This window comes from Coregonus clupeaformis, chromosome 37 (assembly GCF_020615455.1).
Source record: "Coregonus clupeaformis isolate EN_2021a chromosome 37, ASM2061545v1, whole genome shotgun sequence".
NCBI lineage: Eukaryota > Metazoa > Chordata > Actinopteri > Salmoniformes > Salmonidae > Coregonus > Coregonus clupeaformis.
The window spans coordinates 24599845-24611290 of NC_059228.1; the positions used below are offsets into that span (position 1 = coordinate 24599845).

An 11446-nucleotide genomic window follows, 5' to 3' on the forward strand; every position below is an offset into this window, starting at 1 on the left:
TTAAAGCATAACATGCTACCTACCGTTATGTCACATTGTGACATGCAAGTTAAAATAAATGTTTATCTGACCAAATTAATAGATGGCCTGCAAAAAATATGAAGGAAAATCATTTGCGCTTTGGACAGTGTGTGGACCAGAATGTTGTGCTCTCCTCAGTTTCTGCAGTGAGGAATTACCATCTCCAGATAATGTTTTTATAACTTATCTACAGATAATTGTTGTCGGCAGCTCAAAAAGCAGTGGTAACAGTAGGCTATACAAATCAGGGAGACAAAGAAATGGCTCTTTCACAAATGCGATTCGACGTTCACCAAAAATATCTGTTCAAAAAGAGCCGTTTGTTCGAGAATGACCCACCGTCACTACTACTGTACTGTACAATATCAAGAAGCTCAATAGGTGTGTAGTGTAGTGGGTATGTCAATAATGTCACGTATAATAGAACTTTAAGAATTTGTGAAATACTGTACACTAGGCCTACTGGCAATATGTTGGCCAATCTTGATACTGTGATTTCTGGAGCAACTTCTGAGAAGGTGATGTATTCAAAATCAAATCAAATCAAATTTTATTTTCCACATGCGACGAATACAACAGGTGTAGAACATACAGTGAAATGCTTACTTACAAGCCCTTAACCAACAATGCAGTTTTAAGAAAAATAAGTGACACTAGTCACCCTTCATTCCCCATTGCTTTCTACCAAAACTCTGTCTCTGAACGTGTGCCCTGAACCTGACCTTGTACCTACATAAATCAAACTCAGGCATACTCATATTGGTTTACCCAGCAACAAATACTAAATACTAGGGTCTCTACAGTGTCTGTTTTTGAAGAAAAAAAACCACAAAACTAAAATAAACATACACACAGCTGGACACTATAGTCCATGATCATGACATGATCAAACAGTATCTATCTGCCTGCCTACGGTTCAAGCGGGTGGGAACGTGTTGTCATAGTAGACCATTTGAAAACAGTTACTCTAAACTATGTTAAACTAATGAATAATGACTTACTTCATTGTCTGAAGCAATTTGTCACCCTAAATATGATTTCATTTCCCTTTGACAGATTACATTTTTATTTGAGGACAGTTGTTCATAGACGCAGGGGGTTAAATAGTTTGGAAAGTGAAGCATGCCGTTCCCTCCTTACGGAGTTCCCTAGCAGGAAAAGCCTAATAAGGACATGCGGTATGTCACATAGAGTAATAATACAGCCTCTTTAAGAGGCATCCTCTACTGCCTGCAGACTGAAGACCATTCGATCAGTAAAGATGGAGCCCTCACTGGAGTCCTCCTCTCCTGCTACAGAGTTTATGGAACAGGATAAGAGCACAAGAAGACTTTCTCTGCTCTCCTTTGTTCCCCGTCCTGTTCTCCCTGACACTCTATCTGAGCTGCTGCCTGCCTTACCTGTGCCTGGACACCCTGTCCTCCAGATTAGACCTGGTGCACCACTACAAGATCCAGCCACAGAGCAGGGTGACCTGGGTAATGGCATGGAGCTGCCTGGCTACCTCCATGCACACCCAAACTGTGTTCATCTTCCCCCTCAGCATTCTGCACTGGTACTGGAGACCAGTGGTCCTCCCTGCCCAAGCCCCTGGGGCTCTTCATGTGGCCTGGTACGTGCTAGTCTGTCTCCTCCTCTTTGACCTGCAGTACTTTGTGTGGCATGTGTTGCACCACAAGGTGCCCTGGCTCTACCGGACTTTCCATAAGGTGCACCACCGCTACACAGCCACCTTAGCCCTGACCACGGAGCACTCTGGGGTCTGGGAGACCCTGAGTCTGGGCTTGTTTAAGGCGGTGAACCCTGACCTGTTGGGCTGCCACCCACTCACCAAGATGCTCTTCTTCACCTTGAACACTCCGACTAAAAACGAGTCTAGGGGTTTCCGAGTTTCCACCACAACTGTACTTCTCTTGTTTCCCTTCTTCGCCACTGTAACCCACTCATTCTCACTCTCTGCGCTTTTATCATCACCCGACTCACTAGCAGTTTCAAACAAAACCTCAGTTTTACCTGATTGGCTTCACCCACAATGGGTACTAGTTTTCCCCCATTGAGATAGATAGAGGGCTCTTGTGCCCAAAATCATATTTTAGAATCGGCAGCGCCCTTAAGGACTTTCACCATCTTGCAGTAGTCAAATGGGTTAAAAAAATAAAGTAGTCAACTGGGTGGGACTTCCTATGGATTAAGGAAGGATCACATGATTCCATCCGGGTCATCAGGAGGGATCAGCCAATAAATTATACTGGCAGTAAATCGCAAACCTTGGCTTTATACCTTGGCTTTCAACCTGATATCCACAACTCCATTTAATAAATTCTAGTTACCTAAATGGGATAGTGATGTGCATTATAAAAATACTTGGTATTGTTTGCTGTTACTGTATTACTTTAATTAATGATCTGTAAACATTATAGAACAGAATACCTTTATTTTCACTTACACATTTTTCCAGAAACGGAATCCATTGTGCCCACTGTGCAGAAAAACAAAACACAAGATCCTATCGCTCTGGATAGTCAGTCTGTGAGGTTATTACATTTACATTTAAGTCATTTAGCAGACGCTCTTATCCAGAGCGACTTACAGTTAGTGAGTGCATACATTTTCATACTGGGATTCATAAAGGGGTTCTCTACTTTATAATGCAATAATTGTCTACATTGTCCGCAGTATGCCTTTACAGACACAATATGAAAATATGGATTCCAGACAGATGTTTGTCATGTTAGGCCTACATGTTTATAGGAATTAGAATACTTTACCAATTTCCTTGAATTTACTTTCAAATGTTAGTATGGATGATCAAGCATCTCTCAACTATTCCAGTAGCTAAAATTGAGCCCAGACACTTTTTAATAAGAAAGTATTTTTTTTACTCAATCATAATTTTTCCTAGATTGTCCAAGATACTAGATTTGTCCAAGTGGTATAGTGGTAAAGTGAATATATCTATTTTACGTGACTTGGAAAACAGATATTCATCTGTTGGTCACAGATACCTTTTAAAGGTAGGGGGCTTGGATCAGAAAACCAGTCAGTATATGGTGTGACCACCAGTTGCCTCATGCAGCGCGACAAATCTCCTTCACATAGAGTTGATCAAGATATTGTCTGGATAGTTGCTGGATATTGGTGAGAACTGGAACACACTGTCAAACACATCAATCCAGAGCATCCCGAACATGCTCAATGGTTGACATGTCTGGTGACTATGCAGGCCATGGATGAACTGGGACATTTTCAGCTTCTAGGAATTGTATACAGATCCTTGCAAGATGGGGCCGTGTATTATCATGCTGACACATGAGGTGATGGCGGCGGACGAATGGCACAACAATGGGCCTCAGGATCTCTTCACGGTATCTCTGTGCATTCAAATTGCCATCGATAAAATGCAATTGTGTTTGTTGTCCGTAGCTTATGCCTGCCCATACCATAACCCCACCGCCACCATGGGACAGTCTGTTCACAACGTTGACATCAGCAAACACGATGCCATACACGCTGTCTACCTTCTGCCCGGTACAGTTGAAACCGGGATTCATCTGTGAAGAGCAACCTTCTCCAGTGTGCCAATAGCCATCGAAGGTGAGCATTTGCCCACTGAAGTTGGTTACGTCAACGAAATGCAGTCAGGTTAAGACCCTGGTGAGGAAGACGAGCATGCAGATGAGCTTCCCTGAGACAGTTTCTGACAGTTCTTCAGTTGTGCACACCCACAGCTTCATCAGCTGTCTGGGTGGCTGGTGTCAGACGATTCCGCAGGGGAAGAAGACGGATGTGGAGGTCCTGGGCTGGCATGGTTACATGTGGTCTGCAGTTGTGAGGCCGGTTGGATGTACTGCCAAATTCTCTAAAACGATGTTGGAGGTGGCCTACAGTGCCATCTTCGGAAAGTATTCGGAAAGTATTCAGACCCCTAGACTTTTTCCACAGTTCGTTACATTACAGTCTTATTCTAAATGATTAAATAAAAATCCTCTTCAATCTACACACAATACCCCATAATGACAAAGCAAAAACAGGTTTTTAGACATAAAAACATAAATACCTTATTTACATAAGTATTCAGACCCTTTGCTATATGACTCGAAATTGAGCTCAGGTGCATCTTGTTTCCATTGATCATCCTTGAGATGTTTCTACAACTTGATTTGAGTCCACCTGTGGTAAATTCACTTGATTGGACATGATTTGAAAAGGCACACACCTGTCTATATATGGTCCCACAATTGAAAGTGCATGTCAGAGCAAAAACCAAGCCATGAGGTCGTAGGAATTGTCCGTAGAGCTCCGAGACAGGATTGTGTCGAGGCACAGATCTGGGGAAGGGTATAAAAACATTTCTGCAGCATTGAAGGTCACCAACAACACGGTGGCCTCCATCAGCCTTAAATGGAAGAAGTTTGGAACAACCAATACTCTTCCTAGAGCTGGCCACCCGGCCAAACTGAGCAATCAGGGGAGAAGGGCCTTGGTCAGGGAGGTAACCAAGAAACCAATGGTCACTCTGACAGAGCTCCAGAGTTCCTCTGTGGAGATGGGAGAACCTTCCAGAAGGACAACCATCTCTGCAGCGCTCCACCAATCAGGCCTCTATGGTAGAGTGCCCCGATGGAAGCCACTCCTCAGTAAAAGCCACATGACAGCCCGCTTGGAGTTTGCCAAAAGGCCCCTAAAGACTCTCAGACCATGAGAAACAAGATTCTCTGGTCTGATGAAAGCAAGATTGAACTCTTTAGCCTGAATGCCAACCGTCACGTCTGGAGGAAACCTGGCACCATCCCTACAATTAGTCAAGGTGGTGCCAGCATTATACTGTGGGGATGTTTTTCAGCGGCAGGGACTGGGAGACTAGTCAGGCTCAAGGGAAAGATGAACAGAGCAATGTACAGAGAGATCCTTGATGAAAACCTACTCCAGAGTGCTCAGACTTGGGCGAAAGTTCACCTTCCAACAGGACAATGACCCTTATCACACAGTCAAGGCAATGCAGGAGTGGCATTGGGACACGTCTCTGAATGTCCTTGAGTGGTCCAGCCAGAGCCCGGACTTGAACCCAATCTAACATCTCTGGAGAGACCTGAAAACAGCTGTGCAGCGACGCTCCCCATCCAACCTGACAGAGCTTGAGAGGATCTGCAGAGAAGAATGGGAGAAGAATGGGAGAAACTCCCCAAATACAGGTGTACCAAGCTTGTAGCGTCATACCCACGAAGACTCAAGGCTGTAATCCGTGCCCAAGGTGCTTTAACAAAGTACTGAGTAAAGGGTCTGAATACTGATGTAAATGTGATATTTCCGTTTTTTTTCTTTCTTATTTTTCGTCTGGGCACTCTACGATAAAAACCTGTTTTTGCTTTGTCATCATGGGGTATTGTGTGTAGATTGATGAGGGGGAAAAAACTATTTAATCAATTTTAGAAGAAGGCTGTAACGTAACAAAATGTGGAAAAAGTCAAGGGGTCTGAATACTTTCCAAATGCACTGTATGGTAGAGAAATGAACATTAAAATCTCTGGCATCAGCTCTGGTGGACATTGCTGCACTCAGTATGCCAATTGCAAGCTCCCTCAAAACTTGAGACATCTGTGGCATTGTGTTGTGTGACAAAACTGCACAGTTTAGAGTGGCCTTTTTAGGTGTAATGATCATGCTGTTTAATCAGTTTATTGATATGCCACACCTATCAGGTGGATGGATTATCTTGGCAAAGGAGAAATGCTCACTTACAGGGATGTAAACAAATTTGTGCACAGCATTTTAGATAAGTAAACTTTCGGTGCATATTCAAAATTTCTGGGCTATTTTATTTCAGCTCATAAAACATGGGACCAACACGTTATATGTATAAAAAAAACAAAAAACAGTTTAAGTAGGTCATGTGACATCCCAACAACTTTGAGAGAAAAAAAATCGTTATATCTGATTTGTGCCACTGCCCTCTCATTGGCTAGAATCGTCCCAGCTGATCTTGTCCTTTCCCAATTACTTTCCATTTTTGAAAACATTTATTTTCATTGTTAGAGTGGACAATACAGCTCGCCAGCTTGTTGTTACAGACATAAAGGGTAACCAAGAGACAGGTCACAGGGGCTATAAAGCTGAAGCATCCTTTTAGATCGTTTTCTCACCACCAAATATGTCAGTGAGAGGAAGTCCATTCGCGGGTAGTGGGAGAAGATGGAAGTCCTTGTCCCAAAATATCCCAGAATGCACCGCGCGGCCCTTTGACGATGCATGGGCAACGTAGACAATTGCCGTTATTAAGAGTTTAATGGAGTTTCCCATCTCCTCTAAAGTATCTCTGGTGAAACTGGGCCTGCATTATGCAAATTTTCTAAAGTAAAAAAAATAAATGTTGTTTAGAAGGAGTGCAAGGTTGAGTTGAGTTTGTACACACGCGCACTTCAAAGGTGGCGTTCCCTAACGGAAATATGCAAATACTTGCTACAACGCACCAATAGGATCTCGCTAGCTCATGCTTGACTTTGCCCACCTCCTTGCTTGTTCTGCCCACTATGCTTCATTTGCTCCCACTGTAAACGACACAGAAGACCTGTCTTGGGTTAGTTATAAATATCTTTGTTGTAGTCCTTAAACCCGGAAATAAGTTACCTCTGGTTCGTTCAGCCAGAGAGGAAGCAGAAGAGGAAGAGAGAGACCCAACTTGGCGGAAAATCTATCTGCAAGTGACGTTTTTTTGTTGTTTCGCCCACCAAGCAATGAGTTTTTATATGGATATCAATTGTATGGAGTGTCGAATTTGGTCAATAAATAAATGTATGGCTTATTTGCTACGTGAGGTTTATTTGATCAAATAGGAGTTTCGTAATGCTGAAGTTGTTACAAGTGTACATGACATCCCAGCAACTTTGAGAAAAAACACCTCATATCGGAGTTGTCTCGAGATGGCTATGCATATTCATGGTCTGAGGCTAGTAGAATAGCATCTCAATTTCAATTCATTTCAGCTCAGTTTCCACATCATTTTATGGGCAGTGTGCACATAGCCTGTCTTCTCTTGAGAGCCAGGTCTGCCTACAGTGACCTTTCTCAATAGCAAGGCAATGCTCACTGAGTCTGTACATAGTCAAAGCTTTCCTTAATTTTGGGTCAGTCACAGTGGTCAGGTATTTTGCCACTGTGTACATCCCTCTCCATTTAATACAGACGGTTGACGTCAACAACCCTCATCAAATATTCAAAAAAGGATTACAATAATGAGATGTATCCACCAATCCAAAGAAAGGATAGGCAGGTGCTAGACAGCTCGCCGTGCCGCTTTGTGGACAACGACTCCCATTGTTAGGGCGGAGAAACATGTATCTTGTCAGTATATCCACAATCTTTGGTTTAGCCATTCCTATGGGGAAAATTAATGGGGAAAGAATAGGGTTCTGGGTTAAATGCCGAAAATAAAGTCTGAGGTTAACACAAGTTTACGAGATCTTCTATGTTTTGTTCTGTGAGATAATATAAGTCAGTTAACATGACCTTTATGAATGATGAAGCCTTTATGTGCTTTTTTTAATTACATAAATGCTTCAAAATTTACAAAAAGTGACATTAGCTGATGAAGATTATCTCATAGAACAAAACATATAAAATCTCCTAAACCTGTGTTTACCACAGACCTTATTTTTGGCGTTTATCCAAAAACACCATTCATTTCCACTTATGTCTTTGTCCAACGAACCATGGCGGAGTTTGTGTGCCTACAAAAAGACGCCATTACTATTTCTCTATGGAGTTTCTGGTCAATATAATGGATAATCTGTGGCTCTGCCGATTCCTTTAACCAGATGTTACGGTTTTCAGGAGAAATGTAAAGAAAGCCTGTGGCGCAAATCCGCTTTTGGACGTTAACAACGTGACACTCCATCTTAACTACACCACAGTTACTGGATTGGTTCAACAGTGCAGAAGAGAACCTCGCCCAACATGTCATGTCAAGTCCAGGATGTTCGGGATCTAGTTTCAGGCTTCTGTTAGGCCTGCTGTATTAGGTTAGGGGAGAGATAACCAAATAGAGAAACAGGATATACAATCGAAGTGTACAGGACAGAATGTAAATAAACGAGCCCAGGGTTCACATTATTCCTCACACTGGATTCAACTCCTATGAATAGCTACACCACCAGAGATAGGAGAAGAGCGATGGAATGAGAATGTTATGTTTAAGGCCAGGAGTTTTACCTGACCACTTGACCTGACCAGGAAAAACTCTGAAGCTGTATGCCAGCCTTCAGCATGTCAGTCAATCAATTACTAAAATAGAGACACAAGTGAATTTATGGATGCTGAACTGGTGGTGATGCATGAGACGATGGGGAGTTATGGATTGGCTTCATTAAACACTAGGTGGCGCCTTATACACAAATATAATCCTGTTTTTCGTCAAACCCTTGCAAGGGAAGTAGTGTTGTCTGACGAAAACTGAACGGGGGAGCCTACTGTACAAAATCAAGGAGCTCAGTAGGTGTGTAGTGTAATGTGTATTTAAATAATGTAAAGTACTTTAGAACTTTAAGAATTTATGAAATACTGCACAGTGGTGGTAATATGTTGGCCAATCTTTCTCAGCAGCAATGATACTGTGATTTCTGGAGCAACTTCTGAGAAGGTGTTGTATTGTGATGTCAACTGACACTAGTCACCCTTCATTCCCCATTGCTTTCCACTGACATATTCTTTGCTGTATTTGTGGTGTACCCTGACCTTGTACCGTATGCATGACTTTCAGAGCCATAATCAATCAAACTCAGACCATAGCTGATGATAGTCAATGTATTTTGTCGTACAATTTGAACTAGATATCCACAGCTATGCATTAAGAAATTCTAGTAACCTACTGGGATAGTGGTGTGTACTATAAAATAACTTGGTATTGTTTGCTGTTACTGTATTTCTTTAATTAATGATATTTTAACAGAATAGAAGAGAAAACCTTTATTTTCACAAGAACTTACAAGATATTTGACAGTACAATATTACACATTACATATATTTTCCAGAAACAGAATCTATTGTGCCCAGTGTGAAGAAAATAAAATCAGGAAGATCCTATCACTCTGGATAGTCAGTCTGTGAGGCTATACAGGGCCTCTCTACTCTATAGTGCAAGACTGAAAAATAGCCTATTAGTTTGTCTACAGTACATTAGTCCACAGTTAACCTTTACAGACACAATTGAAAAATTGGATTCCAGACAGATGTTTGTCATGTTAGGCCTGCATATATATATATAAGAATTTACTATCAGCCTTGAATTTACTTTCAAGTGTTAGTATTGATGATCATGCGTCTCTCAGCAATCCCAGTAACAAAATTGAGCGCAGACATTTTGAATACTAAGGTATTAATTTTCTCATAAATCAAGATTTGTCCTAGATTTACCAAAATTTGTACTAGTGGTATAGTGAATATATTTTCCACATTAATCAATCATAAACAGGCGATGTAAATTTGAACGATTCGGCAGGTAGTTCTGGCTAGAACTGGCCGACAGCACCTTCTCTATCAAGGCCATCCAGGAAGTTCACAATTTCCTCAGCTCTGTGTCCTCTATTACGGACAATGGACAACAAAACACGAATACTGCTGTCACGTTGGTCAGTGGGTAGCATAATCTCTGCTGCCTTCTTGTGGAAATCAATTGACCTGGAAGCATTTTTTTTTGCATGAAACAGATGTTGGGCATACCAGTTGTAGAATTTTTGTAAATCCTGTGGCTCCATTCCTTCTCTATCAAGAAGCAGGTCCTCAAATATCTTATCTGCTCTATCAACGCTGCCAGATTCTCTGGACATGGCAGACAGTTCCAGTTTAGCGGCAAGGGATTTTGGGTAGAGTGCAACCACCTCTTCATAAAGGTTGACTGCATTTTCAATCAGAATATGCCTCATTGGGTTCCTTTCCTCTTCTGGAGAGAAAATCTTCCATTTGTAACACTTCCCAAGATGCCTCTTCAGCTGGCGTGAATCAGGGTGTCTCTCCAGGGTCCTTCTTGCCAGGTCAATGCTTGAATCATGAGAGACGTGATCTCTGAAAAATGATAGTAAGAGTCCAAATCCACCAAAGCTGTCCAAAGGCTTCTCTGTCACTTCCTCTGCAAGTTTAAGTGCTTCCTCAACCTGGCCACTCTCCGCAAGCCTCTGCAGGTACATCACTGTGATGTGCAAATCTTCTGGATCCAATTCTCTAGCAATCCGTAGCTGCTCCAACATCTCAGATCGCAGCTTCGGGGTAATAGTTTTCCTATCAACAGATGTATTAAATGCCATGGCGTAACCGCAGCGCAGCACCTTGTTCTCAGGGTCCCCATTTAAGGCCATCTGGAAGTAATGTAGCGCTTCCTTCCTCTTGCTTACATCGAACTTATTCAAAGTCCAGGCCTTTTCACCCCACACTACACCTGGGCAGGGGTTGTCCCGCAGTAGTCTGCCCACCTTCTCCACATAGGTCTGGCTCTCTGTCAGCTCCCCTTGGTGATAGTGCACCCAGGCCAGGTTCCCATAGTGGACCACCAGACTTAGCTCCACGTCGTCTGGACTGCTTTGGCGAATGGCCTCTTCAGCCTTCTTCAGGCATTGAAGAGCGTCCTCTGTGGAGCCCAGAGCATGGTGTAGGTAAGCCAGGAGGTTGTACAGATGACCTGCCCAGGAACATTGAACCCCCCTCTCTGCTGCTGATATCTATCATGGTTTCTCTGAGGCTTTGAAGTTTAGATCTGCTGTAGTCCAACTTCCAGGTGAAGTGGCATTCCAAACATTGCAGACTAATTTTCAAGGAGGTCTGAGCCATTCTGGTTAAAAAAAGACAACAGTTCAATCAAAATAGTTTAGAACTAACAATGCCTAGGGGAGATATTTCAGACCTGGATTGTGTGTGTGTTTGTGTGTGTGTCGTGTGTGTGTGTGTGTGTGTGTGTGTGTGTGTGTGTGTGTGTGTGTGTGTGTGTGAGAGAGAGAGAGAGAGAGAGAGAGAGAGAGAGAGAGAGAGAGAGAGAGAGAGAGAGAGAGAGAGAGAGAGAGAGAGAGAGAGAGAGAGAGAGAGAGAGAGAGAGAGAGAGAGAGAGAGAGAGAGAGAGAGAGAGAGAGAGAGAGAGAGAGAGAGAGAGAGAGAGAGAGAGAGAGAGAGAGAGAGAGCTTACGTCTTAGTTGGACAAGAGAAAGCCATCTTGTGGTCTCTGAGTTTCAAGAGCAAATGAATGTCTGATTAGATACCTCACTGGCTTATATCCTGATTTTATACTGTATGGACCACATTCTTATCTTACAATCAGCTGGTCATGCTGTTTACTGCATCACTTTACAACCAAGTATCAAAGTTTCGTTTCTAGCCATAGTTTTGTTTCTAGCAAATAGAGACTAAAGTGAATGGTCATTGCAGACACCATTCTAATAACATCTACATT

General features: G+C 42.5%; 2 protein-coding genes across 2 annotated transcripts; one reads left to right on the top strand and one right to left on the bottom strand.

Annotated features, from left to right (window-relative positions):
* The first annotated feature begins 1194 nt into the window (after positions 1–1194).
* Positions 1195–2721, top strand: LOC121553265 (cholesterol 25-hydroxylase-like protein). The gene is made up of 3 exons (XM_041866285.1): positions 1195–1199; positions 1283–1925; positions 2698–2721. Exons 1-3 carry the CDS (start codon positions 1195–1197, stop codon positions 2719–2721), a joined length of 672 nt encoding a protein of 223 aa, XP_041722219.1.
* A 6800-nt stretch (positions 2722–9521) lies between these two features.
* Positions 9522–10698, bottom strand: LOC121553700 (interferon-induced protein with tetratricopeptide repeats 1). Its single transcript, XM_045211483.1, has 2 exons — positions 10689–10698; positions 9522–10633 (listed from the first exon to the last, which is right to left on the bottom strand). The coding sequence occupies exons 1-2, from the start codon at positions 10696–10698 to the stop codon at positions 9522–9524; spliced, it is 1122 nt and encodes a 373-aa protein (XP_045067418.1).
* Positions 10699–11446: the final 748 nt, after the last annotated feature.